This window comes from Microtus pennsylvanicus, chromosome 2 (genome assembly GCF_037038515.1).
Source record: "Microtus pennsylvanicus isolate mMicPen1 chromosome 2, mMicPen1.hap1, whole genome shotgun sequence".
In the NCBI taxonomy this organism is placed as follows: Eukaryota; Metazoa; Chordata; class Mammalia; order Rodentia; family Cricetidae; genus Microtus; species Microtus pennsylvanicus.
This window is the reverse complement of record NC_134580.1, coordinates 31306426-31331484: the sequence shown is the minus strand read 5'-3', so window position 1 is coordinate 31331484 and position 25059 is coordinate 31306426. Positions and strand designations below refer to the sequence as shown.

Sequence of the window (25059 nt, the reverse complement as noted above, 5' to 3'; positions counted from 1 at the left end):
CAGGCACCGCCCCGGGGGTGGGGGACCCGCTAAGGCGAGCCCCGCCCTCCGCGCCGAAGACCGCCGGGCTCGGATATCTCTGGGGAACTTGCGCACTCAGTGGGGTAAGCCTAGTCACCCCCGGCAGCAGAAGGGACCGGACATCTGGGCAATCCGTGCTACCTGGAAGCAGTCTGTGAATGCTTGTTGGATGAGATTTGAAGTTTGGGAATGAACGATGGCTTTAGTGGTTCGTGGAGATGCGGGCACAGTAAAAAGTGGTAAATAAGCTGAGGGAAGGTTTGGAATCCGGGAAAGGAGGGTGGGGGGTCAGACTCGGTGGGGAAGCCTGGAGGTGGGACATGCAGGGGGAGGGTTATGGTTTCTGAAGAAGGACGGGGAGACATCTATGAACTGACCGCAGAAGCCCCTCGCAGTGGGAGTGAGGGGATGAGGGTTTCTCCTTCCTTTCCCAGCCAAAGCCGGGAGAAAGGGAGACAGCGGAAACCTGCAAGTAGATTTAATTCAGAGCCCCCCTCCCGGTGCTGGAGTTCAGGCTCCCTTCCCTCAGTGGTGCTCAGAGCTGGGGCATGGCGGGTGCTGAGCCATTCTCTAATCCTGTCTTAGACACCATTCCTCGCGCTCTTTGTTACCATGGCTGCTAGAGTGCAGGAGAGACAATGACCCAGCCCACGTCTGTGTAACTCCCAAATAAGAAGTGAGAGAGGAAAGTGGTCAGTGTCTAGCCACCACAGAGAGGGCCGGTTCCACATTCGGAGATGAGCCACTACATGTGCACTTCGACCTTATGAAGTAGGTAAACTGTTACCCCTGACACCCAGGCAGAAAGCACCTTGCCGGGGAGGGAGGATCACTGAGGCAAAACTGAGGTCCCGAACAAGGCCGCCTGGATCTAGGGCTCCAGCCTACCTCCTCTGACTTCAGTGGGCCCTGCTTCGTACCAGGGACTGGCTGGGCCCTGGTATAACAGAGGCGCTTGGTCCGGCAGGGGACAGCGTACTGTGCACACGTAAGACATATACCACATACCATCCGGGGGCAGGAGGGAGCAAAGGCCAGAAGGCCATATCTCAGAGGCCAGGGAAGGCTTTCTTCTACCTGTTTCAGTACAGCAGTCTGGCTATTTCCCTGTGTTTTGCCCACCCCCAGACCCCTGCGCCCCCACACCATACAAGAGGAAGGTAGGAGGGGTGTTCCTCCACACTCAGAAATTGCACAAGTCCATATGGCAGGATGCCTACGGGGTTGGGAGTAGGGGTGCCTTAGAACTGAGGTCTAGCTACCTTAGTGTTTCTCCTTCCTTTACCACCAAGTGGCAATCCGTCGAGGGGCCACGAGAGTGTCGGTGGGGAAACATGGGACTCTATTGAGAACAGTAACACAGATGGACCCCTGGACCTTCTGTTGCCTGCTCCTGACAGACGACATCTGTAGCGGGGGAGGGGGAGGGGAATTGCAAAGATAGACGGCCCAAGAGTTTCTTTCCTATTCATTCCAGTGCTTATCCATGAAAGGCCCCTCCCCAAGAGGACCCTGCACAACCTCTTCTATGAAGGAGCCACCTCCCTACTCCAGAGGATTACTTAACGAATCTGTGTCTAACAGCCTTAGACACAGACCTTCCGGCTGACGGAGAGCAGATAGTCTTCCCCATAGTCCCAGTTCGTGCAAGTCCGGCAGCCTCTGACCTCCAGGGAGAAGCCAGCACAGGGGACTGAAGTTCTCATCTGAGAAGGAAGGTACTAGAAAACCCAGAGCAAGTGTGAACTCAGAAAAGGCAATTTCTATAAGTCCTTGGCATGGTTTCCTCAAATCCTAGTATTTCAGAACTGGATGGGGCCTCACGTTCTGGAAAAGATGAGTGTGGTCCAAGCCCTCTTGCCTGTAACAGCAGCCTGAGAGAGGATGGGCTTGGGAAGCCAGGACTCCCGACAGCTGGGGATCAGCCCCTGCTTCTCTGCTATCTCCTTGGATTCTCCAGCAGGGGAAGGGTAGTCCTGGGTGCCTCCCTGTGGGATGGTGATGCCCTCTGCTGGTCATAAGCGTTGTGGTGGAAATTCTCCAGACTCTAGCCTGCCTCACCTGGACACACAGCCTTTGTCCCTGTCAGGAGGATCTCACTTGGTCACTGAGTTCACAGTGAGGGACTTACAAAGAGGGAGGTTGTAGGGTCCATGGGTCTACCCTTGCTCCCAGGGTTCATTTTGAGGACAGTCTCTGGCCAGCCAACATTTCCTGTTTGTTCCTGTGCTCCCTCTGCCCTGTCTGGTGGTTAGCTATAGGGCATTGTTGACTCCACCTTGGGCGTGGTAATTTCCCACCTGCCTGGGAGTATTCCATTGTGCAGCAGCTAGGTATTTAAGGTTTTCCCTAAGTTTGATTAAACGGCATTGGCTGATCTCCTTTCGAATGACCCAGGTCTCTTGTGTGTTCTTTCAATCTCCAGGTCCTGCCTGGCTCACTTATGGTACAGTGGCGCTGTACCCAGAGGGTAACGCAGGTGTTACAGGAGGTGCTGCAGGGGAAATGCACTGGAGACTGGAGGCAGTTGCTGGGTTTTCTGGGAACAGTAACCTCCCTTCACAGCACAGCTCCAGAGCTCAGCCTTCTGCTCTCCCCAATCTCCTTAGTCACGCCCCTTGTCTAGCATCTGTTCTTGTCCTCCAGTCTGCTGCAGCCATCAGCAGGCCTCCTGCCACTCCAGATGTCCCTTGCCACCACCCCCACCTCCCATGCCTCTCAGCAAATCCCCTGTGGATCTGCTCCTGAGAAATCTATACTCTGTCTGCAGCTAATGCAGAGGCAGGTGTCCTGTTCCCAGGGAGTTCAGGTTTCCCAGTTCTTTGGCTTCAGCTGCCCTGGTTGAGATGGGGTCAGTCTAAGAAGGGACCTGGACTGTGTGGGATTAGTAGGGACCGTCTAATGAATAAAGCCCCTTCTCACTTCCTTAGGACAACCCTTTGCCAAGTCTCCCACCAATCCACAATCCCCTGTGAGGAAATGGGAGAAGTGACTTCCATGATCTCACAGACCTGCTTAAACTCTGGGGTGCCCTCAGGGAGTTGAACACTAGAGTGTGGAAGTTCTGGCCTTCTAGAGTCTCAGTGAAGCAGTTACTTCAGGACCCAGAACTGGCAAGGCTGAACAGCTCTGTGGATGCCACCTCTGCTTCTGCCCTGGGGGTGGGGGTGGGTGGCAGCAGGGCAGGGCCTGGGGCTCAGCTGGCTCTCTGGTCCACCAGGGTTTGGGCTTCAGTTTTGTATGACATCACTGCTTGCAGGAGGTGTAGAACAGCGGGGGGGTTGGGGGGCAGCTGGCTGGGCAGGGAACGCTTGTTTTCTTAACGACTTCTATTGCCTAACAATGTTCATGGGCTGGTGTTGGTGCTGGTGCTGGAGCCCGGCGAAGGGAAGGTTCTAGTGGCAGGCCTGATCCAGTACAGCTCAGTGATGAGACTCCGAGGAGGTCTTCAGGTAGGAGCCAGACAGGACAGTTTGTGTTGAATATGGGTGTCTCATGGTCTAGTCGCATCCAGAGGCCATGGGCCTCGGTTGGCCAGGCTGGAGCCACAGAAGGGATACTCAGTCTGGTTCTCCTCAGGGCAGCAACGTCTCACTCCTAAGATGTGGAGTATATATTATCTTACTCTCCCTTCAGCACAGGCACTCGTGGGAAAGGCAGAGAGTGACAGCTCTTCGGGCTCGGACTCCACAGAGCTCTTCTCTGTTGGCAAGTGCACACCTGTTTCGTAGCATCATCCCTGGCTTCCTCTCCGGGGACAGTGCTGTGCATCAGGCTCCTGACACCCAAACACATGCTAGACCTTTAGACCAAGGCTCTGCCACTGGCTCCCGGCAGAAGCCAATTTCTCCTTTCTGCAATGGTTTGTGTCTGATCACAAACCATGTGTCCCCTGCCCACTGGCTCTGTCTCTCCTCCCAGTCCTGTCGTGTCCCCCCACCACCACTGCTGCAGGTTCCCCCAAACGTCAGTACAAACTTTCCCTACAGACAAGCAGGGCCACGCCACTCCTGTGCTTGCTCACAACCCCGGCTGTGTTTGCATGCTGGTGTCCCACAGCTCAGCCCTCGGAGTGATGGGAGAGTCTTTAGAAGGTGGTTCAGCCAGCAGGGCTCTGTCCTGACATGGGACTGGTGCTGGCTGGTTCTGTGTCAGTTTGACACAGGCTGGAGTTATCTGAAGGAGGGAGACTCAAAAGAGAAAATGCCTCCAAGTGTCTCACAATGTAGCCCTGTTGGGAAATATTACTTTCAAGCGTGTTGCTTTAGTTTATGCTGCATTTGATCAACTGTGGAACTGTGATTCTTTGCCTGTCTAAAACACCTGTTGGTCCCAATAAAGAGCTGAATGCCCAATAGTGAGGCAGGAGCAAGGATAGGCAGGGCTGGCAGGCAGAGAGGATAAATAGAAGGAGAACCAAGGAGCAAGAGAACAAGGAGAGGAGGACATCAGGGGCCAGCCACACAGCAAGCCGCAGAGAAAGAAGTAAAAAAACATATATAGAATTAAGAAAGATAAGACCCCAGAGGCCAAGGGTAGTCAGGATAATTTAAGAAAAGCTGGCAAGAAACAAGCTAATAAAAATAAATAAATAAAAAGAAAAAGAAAAAAAAAGAAACAAGCTAAGGCCAGGCGTTCATATAAGCCTCTGTGTGTGATTTATTTGGGAGATGGGTGGTGGAACCCTCAAAAAAACCAAAAGAGTAAAACATCATACAACATAGCCCTGGCTCACCCGAAACTCACTCTGTCAACCAGGCTGGCCTTGAACTCAGAGATCTGCCTGTCTCTGCCTCAAAAAAATGCTGAGATTAAAGGCTTGCCCTATCCGGTCCAGACCGATTGGCAGCAGGAACAAATTAAGATACCCTTCCATGGGGCTGGAGAGATGGCTCAGAGGTTAAGAGCACTGATTGTTCTTCCAGAAGTCCTGAGTTCAATTCCCAGCAACCACATGGTGGCTCACAACCATCTGTAATGAAATCTGGCACCCCCTTCTGGCTTCCATGTGGGAACACATGGAAGGAATGCTGTACAAATAATAAATAAATAAAACTTAAAAAAAAAAGATACCCTTCAGTGGCATTATCCCTACGTGAAGAGTGGAAAGTAAGGTTTTGCTTTTGTTTTGGTGATTTTGATTTTCAGAAGGGTCTCCATCACAGGACCTTGAAATCAGTGTACAGCCAAGGATAACCGTGGACTTCTGTCCTGCCTCTCTGCTGAGACGTACGCATCACCACACACCAGCTTTATACATCGTTGGGAATCAGTGTGAATGATAGCTAAGCACCACCAGCTCCAGTAGGTTTTAACTTATGGTACAGTAGGCATGCTAGCTAATAAGAGATGTTTGGGGGCTGGAGAGATGGTTCAGCAGTTAAGGGCACTGATTGCTCTTCCAGAGGACCCGGGTTCAAATCCCAGCACCCACATGGCAGTTCACAACTGTCTATAACTCCAAGATCTGACACCCTCACACAGACAAATATGCACATAAAATAAAAATAAATCAATTAAAAAACTTGGAGACCAACACAAGAGGGAAATTGTGTTGTAGCACAGAGGGAGTTGTCTCAGCAGAGTTCTGCCGCCTGCCCCTTCTCGACACTGTAACAGCTTCAGGTAACCCCCTTATATTCCTGGCTGCCTTGATGTGGCCAAATGATCATGTTTGGATTTGTGTTGTTGTCAAGATTTATCTTTATTTTATAAAATGAGTGTTTTGCCTACATGTATGCAAGTGCATGCCTGTAGCCCACAGAGGCCAGGAGAGGCTGCTGGAGTCTCCTAGAACTGGAGTGACAGCTGTCAGCCGCCATGTGGGCACTGAGATGGAACCCCAGTTCTTTCCAAGAGCAACAATGCCTTTAACTACCACTCCATGTCTCCAGCCGCGTGTTTATTTATCGTATATCTGTGTGAGTGTGGAGATCGGAGGACAACCTGTGGAAGCTGTTTCTCTCCTATTACGTGGGTTTCGGGGATCAGGCTCCGATCATGTGAGCGAGAGTCTCACTGTATCCCTGGCTGGCTCGGACTCACTATGTGGACCAGCCTGGCACAGACCCTCCTTTGCCTCTGCCTCTCAAGTGCTGGGATTGAAGGCTGGATGCCTTCAGCTCTTCACCCTTCAGGGCCATCTTGATTTAGAGACAGGTGTTATGTAGCTCAGGCTAGCCTTAAAATGGCCTCAGTGCTAGAATTATACTACCTAGACACAGTAGTATTTTTTCTGCTTGGTTTTTAACTTTTTATGCTTTGACAATTTCATACATGCATATATTTTGGTTCCCCCCCCCCCCATTACCTTGTCTTATGCACTCATGGGTCTTGAATGGTAACATCTTTGACTGGAGCCCCTCCCCTGCTCAGTCAGCAGACCAGTGACTATTTCAAAATAGATGTCCCTTTTACCCCAACCTCCTCCTTCCTGTGTTCTTCAGCGTCCAGTCTGTTCTTGCCACGGTCTTGCCTCCCCCAGTGACCATCTGTCCTGCAGCAAGGAAGGCCCTGGACAGTCCTGTCCTCCTTTCCCTAGACGCCTCACCTGTGGTTCTGGGATGCCCAGTATTGCTCTGTAATTGGACTTTGCCCCAATCTGCCTTATATTTGTACAAATGTGACCTCTTCAGGGTGAGCAGTCCTGAAGCCAGGGGCCTGGCTTACACGTTTCTGTGTCCTGCCTGTATTTTAAATCCTAAGGATACTCAGGAAATAGCTAAAAGCTCATCTGTGCCCAAAACCTCCAGAGCCCACACCCCCACCTTTGGTCTCTCAAATGAGGGTGGCACTGTCCCATGCAGCATAAAAAGAGGAGCGAAGCTGAGAATGAGCCGCTGTGGCTCCTGGGTAGGCACAGTGACCAGCTGCATCTTCCAGCTCCTGCCATCGGGCAGACTATGCTCTCAAGCAGTGCTCAGACAACCTTTCCTTAAAGTTGTTTCTGTCGGAACTTTGTAACCGAGAAAATGTGACTAATACAAGGGCATATTCCCAAGGGCGTAGAGTCGCCACATCCCAGTGGCGCTGGGACTGGAGAGCATGCTTTTGAGATAAACCTTCAGGGGACACTTATCCGAACAACTGCATTTCTGCGGATGTCTATGGGTTTTCTACAGTTGAAAGCCTTGCACTGAGGCGTCCAAGGAAGAACTCTGCTTTCAGATTCAAGACTGCAGGACCAATTCTCCCTGTGGGGCTCCGGCCTGTTGGTCATTTTTCAGACTTTTGATTTGCCTCCCCTCATAACTAAGTGCCTTAAAACCTGTCTCTCATACACCCCTCTAAAAACTCCGTTATCGCTGTGGTTGCTTTCTGCAGAACCCGAGTTCTACCATGACTGGCTTCATCCAAAACCTGCCACTCACTCTTGTTACATCCTGTTTATGTTCCCCTTGGCAGTGGCTGGCACCGTAATTACTCCCAATTTTGCTTTGTGTTTAGCAAGCACATTCCCAAGACTGTAAAAATCCAAACACAAATCCAGGGGTCAAAAATGGCTGTGGAACAAAATACCAAGTGACTCACTCTTCAGATAATTCGATGTCCGCAGCATCACAGGCCTTACCATTCTGACAGTCGCGCTGTGTGTGTGTTGGGGCAGGGTGCTGTGCATGCACATGCCACGGCCTGGAGGTGGGTTAGAGGACTATTCTCCTGTCCCGGTCTCCCACCTCACCATGCAAATGCTTTTACTAACTGAGTCCCTGCTCACAGTAACTTTTCAATAGACCTTTGCTAATGTTAACTGAACAATACAACAGCCACCCTCAAACGTGTCTTATGGGCCTTTGCTTAGAGAACAAGAGCACTGGAAACCTGCAGAGACACCCAGGAGCTGCTTGTCCTTTCTAGTGCGCAGCAGTTTGCAGGCAGAAGCTGTGGCACCAGGTGTTAGAACATGAAGCTTCAGTCATCTTTGGGGACACTGCAGAACTGGGTGCCTGGTGGAAGGAATCCTAGGGAGCCATCTGAACCCGAGACTGCTCCTAGCTCATTATTTTGGAACATTTACACCCAGCCTGCCGGAACAAGGTCCAAGAATGGAGTCGTGAGAACTGAGTGCTTGTGAGAACACTCAAAGAAAACAAGAGTCTTGCGACCTGTTTCTTCAAAAACTCGGACTTGTTCTTGGAATGTGTTTACGTGCCCCTTCCAGGTGACCTTAATTCAGCTCACTCACCAGGACTGGCTGTCGCTATCCGTATATATGCCTCTGTGGGAAAACACGTTTGTGCCGCAAGCGGCTAGTCCCTGTGGTTGTGCACAGTGTCAGCTCGCGGGAACTTTGCCCTCAGATGCTCTGAGTAAAGCTGACTACTGCATGAGACTTTAGTCGGCTTCATTTTTAGGCTCCACTTTCCCAGGTTCTAGCACCAACTAGAGTGATGAGCATCAGCCATGCTTTGGCAAGTGGAAGTAACACTGGGGGAGCTCTTTACCTGCCTTGGGGTCAGTGGACCATCATCAATTAGGACCAATGTCCTTTTTGGTAAACAGCCCAAAATGCTAAAAACACAGCACAATGCAGTCTCTGCTACCTCTGGCTGCTTCGGTCACATGGCAAGTTCCAGAAGACCTGATGTGCAGGTCAGCAGCACACACGGGCCCCGCCATCCCCACCCTGGCTGAGCCCTGGGAAGTCATTACATATGGAAGGCAGAGAGCACCACAGCAGCTCTGAATAAAACTTTAATAATGTACAGCAGAAACCGGACAGGCTCGTTTTTATATTAAAACAAAAATTTCCTATATTACAATCTATTTACATTTGCATACTGAAGAGGTAAAGTGTCTAAGTGGCTATTTTACAGTCCTTTCTAACAAATTGTACAAAAACAAACAGAAGTACCGAAAAAGCCATTCAGGAGCCTTGACGGCGACCTAAGAACAGGCTTGGACTTGGTCTGTGAATCCAGAATCCAGAGGTGCAGGTAGCCTGTGGATCAGGGTACAGCTCCAGTTTCTCCCAACCCTCAGCTTACTGGAAAGAGCAGTGGAATGGGGTGGCATTTCCCCAAACCTGCTCAAGTCTTCCTGAGAGGCGGATGAGCTGGACTACACGCAGGGGCGGAAGGGCCCCAGTGCAGGCTAGTGGCGCAGGAGTCACTGTGGGCGTATGCTGGCAGACAGCAGAGGACTCTACAGTTCCATCGTCACCTGTAATCACAAGGTGCAGCTGCAGGTGGGGGCGGGACGTCAGCAGGGGTGGGCTAAGAGGTTCCCCCCAATGACATAATTGGGACTCAAGAGAAATAGTTCAATGGCCAGTAAATTGGCCCAAAGAATTAAAGGAAGATCCCTTTAATGCAAGGAAAGAAGTTATACACCAGGAAATAAATAGAAAGTTTAAGAAAACGGGGAGCCCAAGGCAGGAGAAGCTGGGCTGGAGGCAGTTTCCCTGTGTATATTCATGCCTCCCCTGGGGCAGAAAGGGGTGTACAACCAAGGCAGTGCTTTGGGGTTTCACCTGGGTTTCTAAACTCCAGGGCTCATTGCTCTCTGCCCGATGGGATATAGGCTCCTTTTTCCTCAGTGGTCTTAAGAACCGTAATCCTAGGCTCACAAAGGCTCTCAGAACCGGTGGCCATGGGCCCTTCTGGTCTCAAAAACAGGGCTCACCCACTCACGATTCAGCTCCTCCTTCAATGATCCTGGTGCAGCACACAGCAGCCAGCCTGTCCCCACAGGCACTCACCCCAAACTTGCTGAGCAAATGTCTGGGAAGGGCGCAACCAGGTGGACAATGCACAAAAGGCTGGGGTGCTCGAGGGATGGGGTATGCATGCAAAGCAAGACACCAAGTCCCCAGGGAGGAAAAACTCTCACTGCTGAGTGGGAGCAGGCTCAGGTGCAAAGACAAACGTTCCAGTGACTGAACTATGTGCATCTGATTCTAGAGAATTTCTGTGGTGTTTTGTTTTAGGGATTTCTTTAAAAACAAACAGACTAAGAGGTAATTGTCACATAGAGATGGTTTTCCTTTCATAAAAACTTAACAGTATTAAAGTTAAAATCCTGATCTTCCCAATAAAACAAAACAAAATAAAATGAATTAAAAATAAACCACTCCAGTTAAAAGTTATGGCTTCAAAGTTATATATACCTAAGATATGCTGACCAAATCACCACCCCCAGCCAAGCTTCCAGAATCCATTCAATACTACACTTAGGTAAACACCATATTCAGCTCAGACTGCTCCCTTCAGCAGGGGCCCTGAAGTGGATGCCAATCTCTCATCTTCCCTCTAGCCTCATCAGAGAATCCAGTACAAGAAGGCTCATGCGGATGCCTCCCTCCCTCCCACCCGACTCCCTCCCCACTCCCTGCAGCCCATCCCTTCCCACCCCAAACCCACCACCACCACCAAAAATATACACTGCAGTGTGCAGACTCTGGGGTGGGACAAACAGATGTCACATTCCAATCCGAGTCCTGAGATCTGGCTTCAGATCTTCTGGCCCTCCCTTCCTCACTGCTGCTGAGGAAGATGCCCTTGGCTGGCTTGTTTCCCACGGCTGATGTTGAAACACAACACCCAAGACTTGCACAACATTCTGTCTCTGCTCATCCTGCTCCCCTCCCCTCATTTTGACCCAAAAGCCTCTCCTACCATGGACAAGTGGGCCAGCTTTGGTTCTGGTCTGAAATGGGTGACACAGGGTGGCAAGCAGCCTGCTGAGAAGAGGACCACCCTGACAGAGGCTGGGAACAGGAGAGACCTTCAGGAGGGCACCAAGTTAACCAGACGCTGCTCACTGTGACAGAGGCACCAGCACACCTTGGCCTGCACATGCACAGAAAGCTCAAGCAGGTAAGTGTGCACCTACAGACACACACACACGTGTAAGGGCGTGGCACAGACCAGGCACAATGTGGGACACACCTCGGCACATGCACACTTGGCTGGACAGACAGGCAGCAGGTGGCCTCTCTAGTGGCAGTCCCTCTAGATGTCCGTGAGGAGAGGGGATGGTGTGGCTCAGGACTGCCTGTCAGAGGGGCTACACTTCCGGTTCTTCTCAATACCGTGCTGCCAGGTTGACTGGTCCCTGGAGGAAAACCTCCAGTCCAACAGACCACAAGGTATAGGGGCCGCCCCAGGGAGAGCCCTGCTACCATTCCTGGCTACGCACCAGATGCACTGGGTTCTGTGTATTTCCCACTGCAGTTCAACTTGCGGCATCGAGTTCTCTACATAATTTGCTCTCCAAGACTCCATGCCATCAGGAGGTAAATATAAAAAGTCTGTGTCTCAAACCCAAAATGGGAGTGTGCACGTCTCCCGGGCTCTGTCCCTCTTGAGGGCCAGGACTCTGGCCAGAGGGCTGGGCAGAAACAAGAGGTAGGCCTCCGGTACGCTCAAGCACGGTGGCTGCAGTCGTCCTCACTGCCCAGGTTCTTTGTGTAGGCAGCGGAGCAGCTTAGATCTTCACATCTTCCTGCACGCTCAGCTGGGACAGAGTCTTCTTGATGCGCAGCGCTGTCAGGCGGGCAGCACCATTGGCATACCAGCACTCACGCATCATCTTCCCCATCACCCGCAGCGCCTGCACAGAGAAACCTAAGTGATCACAGAAGCCTTGGCCATTGGTGCTGGCTCGTTGTCACCTGCCTGTCAGTCAGGTCAGAACCACCCACAACATCTCCTCGCCTCTTCCTACCCTAAGGGGCAGGTGTGTAAGGGAGGGAAAGGCAGCACCACAAGGTGGGTTCTTTCAGCCTCACACTCAGCTAAATCCACTTCAAGGTGCCCAAGGTGTATTTTGGGAAATGCTGTTCCCTTAGGCAATCAAAGGCTTTGGCTAAAATGTGAGACCATAATTGTGTTCTGAGGAGCAGAGACGCCCCCTAGCGGCCAGGCTCTGTAAAGGTAGAGGTGAACTCCCTACTCATACCTGAAGAGAAAGCCTTTACCCGGCATGGTTTCCAGAATCAGAGCTGTGCCTCCACCTGAAATCTGCCCAGGGTAGACCCAGCGGTTCTTATGAGCACAGCTGTAAAGGCCAGTGAGCGAATGAAAGGTGTGCTAACTGTAGACTGCAGTGCTACAACCCACTCCGGATGTGAAGTCAGCACAGGGAACCTCAAGTCTAAGTTTGTCTGTTACAATGAAGCTGCATAAGTAAGAAAGAAAAGCAATGCTGTGAGTAACGGGCCTGTGCCCTGTGCTGGGCAGACCACGTCCCTGAAGTCTCCAGGACGTTAAGGGTCTATCATAAAACTCCTCGCATTTCAACCACTTCCCCATTTTAGGTGCCTTATGACTAGAATTCAAATTTTCTCTCCATCACTTCACCACATTCTTCCCTCTCAACCTCTTTTATCTGCAGAATTTCTACCAAGGCCACCGCCTCAGGCCTGCCTCTGTCTGAGGTACCCAGTCTGAAAGCCATGGCTGAATCTCCATGGGTCACTTTTCTAGTTTGACAGTTCTACAGGGATGGACCCCAGGTCTTGCAATGGGCTACACCCAAGGCAATTCTGATAGGCCCCCCAGTTCTACTTATTTTTGTTTCTGTCGTTTCTTAACTACCTCTCTTATGGCTTCACCTCCAAAGGGACACTCTCTAATGGCCAGAAAAATGACCATAGCCGCAAAGGACTTAGTGTGTATAACAGCACAAACTGAGCACCCTGTTATCTGAGCTGCCTGGGACAGGAATGCTGGGGACTTTGGGTACTTCAGAGTCGGGAACAGCTGCGTAGACCTCTATGCAGAGAAGGAACCAGAGCAATCTCTGAAAAGAAAATTCACTCACACTTCCTACCTATCTTCAACTCTCTGAGACCTGTAATCCGTGCAGTGCGCCACAACACGACCACGGCCCATCGCTCGAGGCCAGGCACTATGCTAATGATCACAAAGTCTTATATGTTGGACCTTCAGACAAAAGATACACTTGGAAGGCAAACCTCAGAGTTGGTCCATTAAGAAATAAACAAACCCCTCCTTTGTCCCACGTAGAGAAATTCAGCAGATGGAGGAAGCCCTAAGTGTCAAGCAGGCTCCTTACCTCATAACTCTGCCACCAGTTGGGGATATTGGGTCGTAACTTCTGGTCACAGACGACCTTTCGCATTTCCTCAATGGAAGGGTCGGAGGGCACTAAGTCATAATACGGCAGCTGATATTCTTCATGGACTCCTAGAAGAAAATAACACAGTCACCAACAGAAGGAAGGGCAAGCCACCTCAAACCCAATGACAGCTGTGCTTCGAGCTGTGCAATGATTTCCCACAAAAATGAGCCCAGTTCCTCTGGAGAAGGCTGCCGATTCCAGGCACGGCAGCAAGGCGCACACAGGAGCATAGCCGCACATAGTCTGGGCTCCTAGTGCCCTCATATGGGAGGCTGGGGCAGTACTGTGAGTTCAAACTAGTCTTATAACCCACCTCAGAAACAACAGCAAAAAGAGAAGCTGACAAGCATAGCCAAAAAAAATCTTTCATTCATTTAAAAAAAAAAAAAAGCACAGAAAATGTTGGACTACTAGGGTCACGTGAGCATTTCCCAATGGACCGAACTGACAACATCTAGAGAGACTAGAAGCTAGAAGTCTGACAGGAGCAGTAAAAGCGGTCTGGCTGGGACATCTGTCGCCCCATCAATGCCAGGGTGGATTCAGCTGATCTGGCTGGCTAGGTGGGTATCGCCTTCCTCCCTCTCCATTTCATGTGCGCCCCGGGCCTCCTGAAGCTACACGCCGTCCCCAAATGGAAGAAGAGCGGTCTTTGGTCAAGGGCACACAGGCAGCTGCACTCCCCTGCTAGAACCCGCAAACATGCTCTCAAGGCCTGCTCCATTCTTTTGAGACAGGGTCCCTCTATATAGTCCTGGCTGTCCTGGAACTCACTAAGTAGACCAGCTGACCTTGAACTCGAAGATCCTCCTGCCTCAAGCGTGCACCACCCGGCCAAGAGAGAATGGTATTTTTAAGCCCATCAGTTCACACTAATGCTAGAAAAAGAAGGTCTGTCCTCTCAGGTGCCGAGAGCAAGCGGCTCTTGAAAACCCTGGGTGCTGGAAGGAGCGTGCCCTCTTGCACTTCCTGCTGCAAGCAAACACTGTGGGAAGCAACTGGGTGAGGCTGTACTTTATTATTTTTCCCCTTTTTGGTTCAACACAGTGTCTCAGATGGGGTTCAGGCTGGCCTTGAACCCATGGTCCTCAGTCTGTCTCTGAGGTGGGTTACAGGTGTGGGTCAGCCTAACCCCTGGCTGTCTTTCTTCACAAGAATACAGCTGACTCACAGGAGGTGAAGACCTTGAATCAAAGCTGGCATGTTGGAATTTTAACCTTTGGCTGTCAACGTTACAAAGGGAAGGGCCGACATTCTGCACTCTGTATCAGAAGCCCATACTAATGTCCACAATGTATTTTTGCTTTGAATAAACAAAAAAATCCCAACCTGAATATTATTCTAACTGATATACCAAACTAGCAATTCATAGGAGATATCAGGAACAGGAGGCCACATGGACCTCACACAAGGCAGTCAGCGAGACTACAGGACATGGACTGCAGGTGACCTTCTGAGCCAAGAGACTTAGCGCTGCGCTAAGTGCAGTCCAGTCTGAGTTTTATGTGCTGTTAAACCCAAGGCCTCACACAGCTGGGCAAGCACTCCACTAGACTCCGTCCTACCCCAGCATTCCTTTGTGTTTCTGAGGTAAAGTCTTGCTATATGTGGTTATACTGGCCTCAGGCCTCAGCCTCCTGGACACCAGGATTATAGATCTTCACCTCCACACCAGGCTACAGGCAAGGGCTCTACCACTGGACCACAACCGCAGCACCCTTCACTAAATTCACAGAGGCCTTCAGCTTGGAGTCCTCTTGCTTCTGCATCCCACGATGCACTTTTAAAAGTGAAGTAACTGGAGTGTTTGAAATTCCTTTTTCTTTTTAGTGTGTGTGTGTGCTGTTAAAGATTTCTGGATTATTATATATTCATGTACACCAGAAGAGGGCATCAGATTCCATTACAGATGGCTGTGAGCCACCATGTAGTTGCTGGGAATTGAACTCAGAACCTCTGGAAGAACAGCTGGTGCTCTTAACCACTGAGCCTTCTCTCCAACCCCCATATTTTAAATTCTTATCCTTTAGATTTACACATAAGAAGCCGTAGTAAGTGCAGGGCAGTGGCAGTGCACGTCTTTAATCCCAGCACTCAGGAAGCAGAGGCAGGCGGTCTCTGAGTTCGCAGCCAGTCTGTTCTATAGAGCGAGTTCCATGATAGCCAGGGCTACACAGAGAAGCTCTATCTTAAATAAATAAAAATGGAAAAAGAGATTTATTTATTTATGTGTACGAATGTCTCCTGATTTATGTGTGTGCACCGTGGGTATGACTGGCATTGGCAGAGGTAGAAAGGAGGAGTCAGGTCCCCTGGAATTGAAGTTATGGATGGTTGTGAGCTGCCACATGAAAGCTGGGGCCGGGTCCTCTAGAGGAGCAGCCGGTGCTCTTAACCACTGAGCATCTCTCCAGCCCCTAGGTAAGATTTTTAAACAGAGAATTTGACGTGGTAATACTTGTCTAAGGGGCAGTTGGGAGCTGGAGCTGATGCCTTGGCCTGCTAGAGTTTCAGCTCTGTGACCTTGTGCGCGGAGCCTTTCTCTCACTCACTTTCTTCAGCTACAAAATGAGCGTGATATTTCTATCTTTACAGCCTTGCAGTGATGATATCAATGAGAACATAGTCAGCCCTGGCTTCTGGACCACTAGGAAGAGCACACAGACCCCTTCACAGTTTAAGTGTTGTCTGACAGGGCTAAGGAGACACCTCAGTGGTTAACATGCCTATGTGCAGGCATGAGCAACCGACTCACATAAAAGCCAGCACACATCTGGAACCCAGTGCAGAAGGAGAGATAAAGACAAGAGGATCTCTGGAACAGCTCAGCCATTCAGGCTAACCCATGAGTTCCAGGTTCAGTGAGACACCCAGTCTCAAAAACATGAGGTGAACCTCTGGCCTCCACATGTACACACATGTGCACGTACCTATGGGAACACATACATATCACAGATACACAACAATTTTTAAAAAGACCCATGATACTTTTCTTTGTGGAAAGAGGGATGCTGGGGCTTATACCACATATACATACACACATACACACACACACATATACACATATATTTATGTGTGAATGTATATACATTACATTCTTATATGTATGCATGCATGTATATATGTATGTACATATGGATGTATATTATATTACATTCTAGCTCCAGAATTTTCATGATCAGCTTTACTTAGTCATACCGATCAAAATTTAAGAGGCCCAAACCCATGTCTACCTCAGCAACTCCTCCATTACTTGCGTCTACCACACACATCACGGTCAGAAAAGGGTAGGAATAGAAAAAAGGTCCTGCTGGAGGGGGCACTCTAGAGGCTCTTGAACTTGAGAACATGACAGAATATTTGGAGGCCATCATAAGACACTCATAGAAGTTGACAAAAAAACATTCCTGCTAACCCTGATGCTACCTTTTCTTCAGGCTCTGACACGAACAAGCAACTGTGGCTGTCGGGCTTGGTTGTTTCTTTAATGATGAGGGAAGAAAAGGCACTTTAAGAAAGTCCTAAGAGGGCTGGAGAGATGGCTCAGAGGTTAAGAGAACTGACTGCTGTTCCAGAGGTCCTGAGTTCAATTCCCAGCAACCACATGATAGCTCACACCCATCTATAATGAGATCTTGATGGAGGAAGGTCATTGGTTAAATAAAAAGAAACTGCTTGGTCCTCATTGGTTAGAAGATAGGTGGGAGGAGTAAACAGAACAGAATGCTGGGAGGAAGAGGAAGTGAGCTCAGACTCCACAGCTCTCCTCTCGAGAGCAGATGCCTCAGAGAGACGCCATGTCCCGCTCCTGGGCAGACGCACGCGATGAAACAAGCTGCCAGGTCAGACATGCTGAGTCTTTCCCGGTAAGACCGGTGCACACAGATTATTAGAGATGGGTTGATTGGGATATCAGAATTAGCCAGTAAGGGCTAGAGCTAAAGGACCAAGCAGTGATTAAAAGAATACAGTGTCCGTGTAATTATTTCGGGGCATAAGCTAGCCGAGCAGGCGGCCGGGGTGCTGGGAATGCAGCCCCGCCGCTCCTATTACTACAAGATCTGGTGCCCAGAACACTATATATGTAAAATAATAAATAAATTTAATAAATAAATAAATAAGAAAGTCCTAAGAGCACGTGTCACCCTGGAAAGCTCCACTCTAACTGCAAGGAGGAAGCACAAGGCTTCCCCAGAGACATGGCTAGGACTGCATCTGGAAGGCCTAGATGTCAAAATAAACTGCCGACTCATAACCCTGGTCCATACACAGCCTAGGGATTCTCCTCCACTACAGGTTACAAAGAAAGACAGTGAGTGAGGGGAGAGGAGGAGGGAGGAAGAGAGAGAAAGAGTGTGTGTCACGTGTCTAATGAGTTATCAAAATGATTATCACAAAGAACAACACTATTCGACAAGCTGGTCCTAAGGTTAGAACATGAAGAGTCTTGTCTAACATGAACAAAGCCCTTAGTTCATCCTTAGCCCATGCAAACAAACATAACACCAAGCTGCCGTCTCAACACAACTGCCTCCAGGACTCAGGAACCAAACATTCCACAGGCTGTAGAGAAGGATGGAGGTACCTCCAGAATTGCATCTTCGCGCAATCTCCCAGTATACGAGCCCAAGAGCATAGATATCGGCACACTTGAAGGAGTCAAAGTGCTTCATGTTGATGGTTTCATCAAGTACTTCAGGAGCCATGTATCTGGAATGGCAAGAGGAACACAGTTACGTACATCCCATGAGGTCTGGATGTGTAAGAACACTACTCCAATGCAGCTCTCTGAGAAGCAGGAGTGAGCACTTCTCTTCTGCTATACAACCTGCTTTGAATTCAAGCTGAAAGTCTCAGCATAGATGCTTTTTATTGGAGCCTGCTTGGATTTCTTGGCACTGTCTGTGCTGTGGGACCACACAGGTGGCTACTGGAGCTGTCACTTTACAGGGAGACCAGTGATGGAGCAACCTTAAGTTTCATTCTGACTTTACCTTCCCTGACTTCAGATGGGTGAAAACAATTCTAGGTGATCAAAATCATACTTAGTGACTCTGCACGGTGACTGTGTGTAACTATGTGATGCAGATGCCCCCAGCTACACTTTGGAGCCTGAGTAGATGCAATCTCAGGTCAAACGACAAAAAGGAGCAGCTTAAGTAATCCACTTAGATACAGCACAGACCTTCTCTTTCTCCCTCCATCTTACGATGTCAGCTATATAGTTCCTTCCCTTCTCAGTGCAGTGGAAAGCAGGCCAAACCCCTCAGGTAGCCAGTCCCCAGTCTTCTTTAGTTCTGCTCCAGCCTGGCACCCTTGTCCTGCAATCTCAAACATGATACATTCCCTGCCCCCTTCAAGGGGTTCTGTAAGCCACTCTCTACACTGCCGTCAGTCAGGACTGGCTTCTACCCTCCAAAATCCTGCTGCAGAATCTTTCATTTTTTTGGTCTGTTTGTTTGTTTTTTAAAGACAAGGTTTCTTGCCCGGCGGTGGTGGCGCATACCTTTGATCCCAACACTTGGGAGGCAGAGGCAGGAGGATCTTTGTCAGTTCAAGGCCAGCCTGCTCTTTAGCGGGAGTTCCAGGACAGCCTGGCTGTTACACAGAGAAACTGTCTCAAAAAAACAAAAACAAACTCAAAAACTAAAACAAAACATACAAGAGGGTTTCTGTGTAGCCCTGGCTGTCCTTGAACTCAAGAGATCTCTCTACCTGCCTCTGCCTCCCAAGTGCTGGGAATAAAAGCATGAGCCATCACCACCTAGTTTTTTATTTTAAAATAGTTATCTTCACTATTTGTCTGTCTCTGTGTGTGTGCCCACCCCCTAAGGAGGTCAGAAGAGGACTTTGGATCTCCTGGAGCTGGAATTATAGCTGGCTGTGAGCCATCCAACTTGCTATGGGCGTTGGGAACACATTTGGGTCCTGTGCAAGAGTAGTATATGCTCTTAATCACAGAGTCATTTCTCCAGTAAGCCTTACCCCAGGGTCTCACTGTGTATTTGAACTCATGGAGATCTGCCTGGCTCGGCCTGCTAAGTGCTGAGACTAAAGGCGTATGCCACCAAACCAGGCCTCCTGCTCTAAATTTGTTCCCCACGGCCCTTTGCAAGGGCCACAGCTCACACGGGTCCAGAGAGCTCTGCCTGGTACTAGTGCCTGTTAGGACTACTGTGCAGAGTTCCAATGTGAGGAAGGGAAGACCAACATTTGCCATTCAAGGACAAGGAGACATTTCATTTCCTCCTTCATTTCCTCCTGATGAGTGAGGGCTGAAGCCTAGGGCCTTCCTACCGTTTGGTTCCCACCCTCTGATTTGGAGCAATGTCAATGGTATCAGTAACTGCATCATGACGGACGGCTAGGCCCAGGTCTGCAATGGCACACATGCCGTTCTTCTTCACCAGGATGTTCTTTGACTTTAGGTCTCGATGAGCAATTCCAGGCTTCCCTGGAAGAGACAAAACCAGATACATTTAAGGAAGATAAACACATAGAAAATGTATGGATTCTGAGCCAGACTCTGTGAGCCGAGTCCTGGTTTTGCCTCCCATGAGTAGCTCAGCCTTCTCTTCTGGACAGTTAGAACAATGATACTTCCTGGGAATGTGAGAGAATCAAAGCATTCCTTGAAGTACTTGACATGCCTCAGAATGACACGGTTATTGTTCAACATTATAATACCACCACCCACCAGCCCTGAAGAGCCCAGGTGGACAACTGAACACACACAACTGGTGGTGACTCTGAGGACTGGGACTGACATTAGTCCTGCAACACTAGGGCCTGATTGTCACGCTGGCTTCCTACCACACATAGTAAGAGCTGCTGCCCAGGGCCAATCAAGTCCCAGAGCTCACACCTGCTGCTGGGGCAAGCCCAGGATCTGGAGCCAACAAGACAATCTGGCACGAAGCCTGGTCCTCTTCCAGGAAAGCCTGCAGACAGGTGGGCCCCATGTCTTGCCACCATGAGACGTGCAAGGCAGTGCCCAACCTCAGCATGAGATTCCTACACTCTTGCTTGTGGCATGCTGACCTCTTCTTAGTTCCACTCTTTCACAGTGCATCCCAAAATGCTATTCCTTAGTAAACCACTGAGCCACGTGTTAACAGCAGCCAAGATCTCACCTCAGACCTTCCTCAGGAGAGGGCTGACGACAGAGCCAATAAAGAAACATGTTTATCTTTTGTTCTTGCTCAGACAGTTTGGCACTCAGATGAAACTACCATTTCCAAAGTTTGGTCCCAGCTACCTCAGTGAAGAGGACCAGATGACGATGGATAGGTCTTTTGTCTCAAGCTTTCTGTTCCTTATCTGAGTTCATGCTCACCTTGAGTGCCCACAATCTCCATGTGCAGGTGTGCCAACCCACTGGCCGCAGACAGGGCCAGCTTAATCATTCCCTCAATGGTCACTGTGTAGCGGTTGAGATAATCAAACAGGGAACCATGCTCGTGATAGTCAGAGACAAGCCACAGCTGGGTCCAGGTGCCGTTATCTGCAGAAAACAAAGGAAGTCTGAGCAGGAGATTGTGACAACAAGAAGCAGGTGTGCAATGTGACCAGAAGAGGCCAGGCTCAGGACCTTGGATTTACACTTCTTGCATCTACACCTCTGGCTTCCACTGGACCCCACTTCCCTATAGCAACCTCCAGGGTGGACAGGGAACAGGATTTCTTCTTTAGGCCTGCTCCACTATCTCAGGCATCTGATTGTCTGACCCAGTTGAGGGATGTTTGGGAAGCCTAGGAGGTGGGGCCTTGCTAGAGGAAGTATGTTTCTGGGGACAGGTGGGGGCAGGCTTTCTGAGCCATCCTGCTTGTAGATCAAGATGTGAGCTCTCAGCTGCTGTCCAGCAGCCCCTTGCCTGTTGCCCCTGCCTCATCTTCATGGACTCAAGCCCTGGAACAGTGAGCACAAAGTAACTCTCCTTTACTTTGCTTTGGCTGTGGTGTTTTAACACGGCAACAACAAGTGACTGAAACAGTGGGGAACACTGAAGAGGACTGAGGACAATTCTAAACAATACTCCATTTTACTGCCAAATTTGCAATGTGGGGTAGCCAGGAAAGAACAAAGTGTGCCGAGGGAAAGCAATGGGTTCCACTTTGTTACAACCCTGACATGAGATTCGCAAAGCTACATTTGCCACTGCCAAGGAGGAAACACCACAAAGGCCTCTCCCTTCCCTGAATGCTGGGTAACCCAGAGCCCAGCACCTGTCTCACTGAAGTCTCTTTCCAGCCTGTGGCCATTCTCAGGCCAGGAGCCAGGATGAGAGTAGGAAGAACTCCTTCGCGCATCGCTTCTACAGAACCAAGAACACCTTTCCATGCATGACTAGCCACTGTATCTTCTCTTTCACATGAGGTGGTAGAGGAAAGACGACAGGAGAGGAAGGGAAGGAAGAAAAGGGCCAGGAATCAAAATAGGCTATGCTGCTGTCCCTGGGAAGATTAGAAATTGAACTGAGAGCTCCCAAATTCTGGACTGGTGCTAGTTCCAGGGCATCACACCGAATATATCATGGTAAAAAGGCAAGAAAAAGGAGCCCGACTTCCCTCTCCCTGGTTCTCACGCGGTGTCACTGGCCAGATCCCAGCTCTCATCAGCTGCCAGAATCAATAGAGAACCTTGGCACCTCTGACCCGGACAAGCATCTTACTCTAACCAGCAACTGCTTCTTAAGGGCCCACTGGTTTGTTACAAAAAGATGGTTTGGCCCTTCCAATGATTCTAAGATGTTTGCAAGAGTAGGCACTTTTTCAGAGGACTGAGACTCTCTTCAGCTTGGGGGCAGCTGGGGTCATCTCCAACCCCACAGCACCGTGAGGAAGAAGCTCTGTGGTTGTCTTAGGAGCAAAACCAAAGCTTAGCATTTCCCAGAGGCTCAGTGGACACTAGCCTCTAAAGTTACTGTGCCACAGAGTGAGCTGTGTCATGAGTGCTAGAGACTTCTAAAACATACCCAGTTACCTTACAATTTCTGTATTTCAGGTATATTACCTTTCAGGTGTCTGTCCCCTCTTCCCCTGGGATCTCTGTGTAGTTTGTTTTATGTAAGATGATTTGGAAGCCTGGTAGAGGCCCTGGCCCACAGTGACCAATGTTATTAAATTAATGAACAGCATTTGAATGGTTACCTCTGTGTTAGTATCAAATACAACCCTTTCAGTGCCTCCTTCACGGGTTTGCTGTGCAAGCATGAGAACCTGAGTTTGGATGCCCATCACTCAGATAAGAAACAGGCACGACATACGTCCCTGTAACCCTAGCATTAGATTGGTGGGTAGAAACAGGAAGATCATAGGGACTTGCTGGCAGCCAGTCCAGCCAATCGGTGAGCTTTGGGTTTTGTGAGAGACTATCTAAAAACAGTGGGCAGAGAACTGCTGTAGAAAAATCCTTCTCTACACTATGAATGTGTATTACTTTCATTGGTTAATAATAAAGCTGATTGGCCTATAGCAAGGGAGGATAGAGTTAGGTGGGAAAGCCAAACTGAGAATGGTAAGATGAAGAAGGGTGGAGTGATAGAAGTTGCCAGCCAGATGGAGAACGAGTCAGACACACACAATGGGATAGAGGTGAAGGTTACGAGCTTCGGGGCAGTACAAGGATTAATAGAAATGGACTAAGTTGTAAGAGCTAGTTAGTAATAAGCCTGAGCTAACAGCCAAACATTTTGGAATTAATGTAAGTTTTTGTGTGTTTATTTGGGACTGGGTGGTTGGGACAAAAGGTGCCATTTACAGAGAATAATACAGAAAAAGACACTGACTTCACACAAAAGAACCACATGAACACACGCACATGCATGCACTAATGCTAACACACATGTACACACACACACACACACACACACACACACACAAGCCCAGCATACCCTGGTCTCTGCCTACCTCTCCACTGCTTCTCTCATGTTATCTGCAGAACCCAAACACATCTTACCTTTGCACATGTACACATGGATTTTCCTTTCTGTCCAGTTTTTTGCCATGTTTGTCAAGCTTATATAGGGCCTGCCTTCAATATCACTCACCTAGACTGGCTTATACTTGCCTCTTACCAACAGTTGTTAGTTTACCCATCAATGAGGTCCTCAAAATAGGAACGGGCACAAGCAAAAACCTCAACACTGCAGCAGGACAGTCAGGTGTGGCCCACATATCATAAATTTCAGCATTTGAGAGGCTGAGACACAAGACCACATTTGAGGTCTGGCTGTACTATATGGCAACATTCTGCCTCAACTCCCTAACAAAGAAGAGGAGAGAGGAAGGAGGAGGAGGACAGGAGAAGGAGAGGGAGAAGAGGGGGAGGAGAGGAGAGAGGGAGGAAAGGGAGAGAGAGGAGAGGGGGAGGGAGAAGAGGGAGGAGAGGGGAAGAAACGGGGAATCAGCAGCAGCAGCTCAGGAGCCTTAGGTACAGTCTCACAACTACTAGGTAACACTCCGGGAACAGGCAGGTCTTTGTTCTTCGGTGGCTGCCACAACAAGAGTATACAATGCTGGCTGTGTTGTAGGATATGGCTGCATGCATTTCTGTCACCACTCTTTCCTGGGAGGGGGAAACCATAATTCCTTATCACAGAGATTTTCAAAATAAACAAATGGGAGTCCCCACAGGCCCACACTCAGTGCAGGTGTGGGGTGAGGAGAGCCTTCCTACTTGCCTAATGACCTGGGTTCCATGTGAGTTTCTCTTGCATAAAAGGCTCCACATTTTCAAAAGGGCTTGAAATCATGATCTTATCCAGACTTCCTCTGTGTGTTGCAGGACAGCCAGGTCTCTCTAGTGTCCCCCCACAATGCCACTGACTTTGGGGTACTCTGTACCTTTATTGTCAGCAGCAATAAACCCAAGGATGTTTTCATGACGCAGCATGACTGTCTGGTAGATCTCTGCTTCCCGGAACCACGACCGCTCTTCACGAGAAGAGAAGATTTTCACAGCCACGTCACCACCTCGCCAGCGGCCACGCCATACTTCCCCAAACCGGCCCTTGCCGATAATCTCTTGTAAAACAATGGTTCGGGCCACTGTGCGCTGGACAAAAAGGGGTAACCCTGTGGGCCAAAGAATGAAGAGAAAATTTGATAATGCAAATCTGCTAAACTCTGAGCCTGCCACTCAGCATATGTCCCCAGAAAGATCCTCAACAAGGTGTCTCTCCAGGTTCTTCTAGCCCAGTAGCCACAGAGGGCCAACAGTAAGACCTAAGCCATGCTAGGGAACCACTGGCAGGCTAAGTGCAAGTCGGTACAGAAAACACACATGATTAGTTGCCCCTCTGGTCTGTTGAATAAGAAACTTGCATGCAAATCTTTGACCACATTTACAAACTCATCAGTACCTGCTTTATTCTGATGGGAACTGAAAAAAGTGAAAGCAGGGGCTCCCGAAGTGGGCACTGCCTTCCTGGCCACCCTGCTCAGTAGCCACTAGAGGGCAACGCTGCGTGGCCAACAGGAAGGCTCCAGGTGTACAGGGTGACTACCCACACTAACGCATGACTCACTTGACCATCCTGGCGGGCTCACCAGGGCTTCATTCGCCTCATTCAGTGTCTGTCTCTCTGGCTGTCCAATCACCCTCACCATCATGACTGACTTTACCTTCGTCCACTCCCTCCCTGGACCAAATAGCAGCTGTTAGGAATCCCCAGGTTTGGTGGATTTGCTGTGTGCTAAGGGTTTTACAGAAATTACCTCATTTCTTAATGTTCAGAAGGCAGGCATTGCTATTATCACCACTGTACAGACAAGAAAACTAGTAAGGCTCAAAAGGGGATATTATATAACTAGTTCAAATTGATACAAACAAAAAAACCAAGCAAGAATCAAACTCCAGGACTGACTCCACACCGGTGCTCTGCTCACACTGGACAGGACCGTCAGAAGGGTCTCTGTCAGGCCCATCCTTCCCCTCACGCTCTGCCCTGT

At 49.5% G+C, this 25059-nt stretch overlaps 1 protein-coding gene and 1 long non-coding RNA gene across 3 annotated transcripts in view; one reads left to right on the top strand and one right to left on the bottom strand.

The window, feature by feature from the left end:
- Nucleotides 1-67: 67 nt before the first annotated feature.
- Nucleotides 68-2413, top strand: LOC142843410 (uncharacterized). Its single transcript, XR_012909626.1, has 2 exons — nt 68-260; nt 1499-2413. It is a non-coding gene; the product is annotated as an uncharacterized LOC142843410 (long non-coding RNA).
- Nucleotides 2414-8702: 6289 nt separating this feature from the next.
- Acvr1b (activin A receptor type 1B) overlaps nt 8703-25059 on the bottom strand; it is a 57378-nt gene continuing 41021 nt past the window's right edge. For both annotated transcript variants that reach the window (XM_075960711.1, XM_075960710.1), the window contains exons 4-9: nt 23953-24183; nt 20444-20611; nt 19405-19561; nt 17693-17817; nt 13042-13172; nt 8703-11574 (exon numbers count right to left, since the gene is read on the bottom strand). In XM_075960711.1, the coding sequence (XP_075816826.1) occupies nt 11449-11574; nt 13042-13172; nt 17693-17817; nt 19405-19561; nt 20444-20611; nt 23953-24183 (938 nt within the window). In that variant the 3' untranslated portion in view covers nt 8703-11448. The remainder of the gene's footprint in view (nt 11575-13041; nt 13173-17692; nt 17818-19404; nt 19562-20443; nt 20612-23952; nt 24184-25059) is intronic.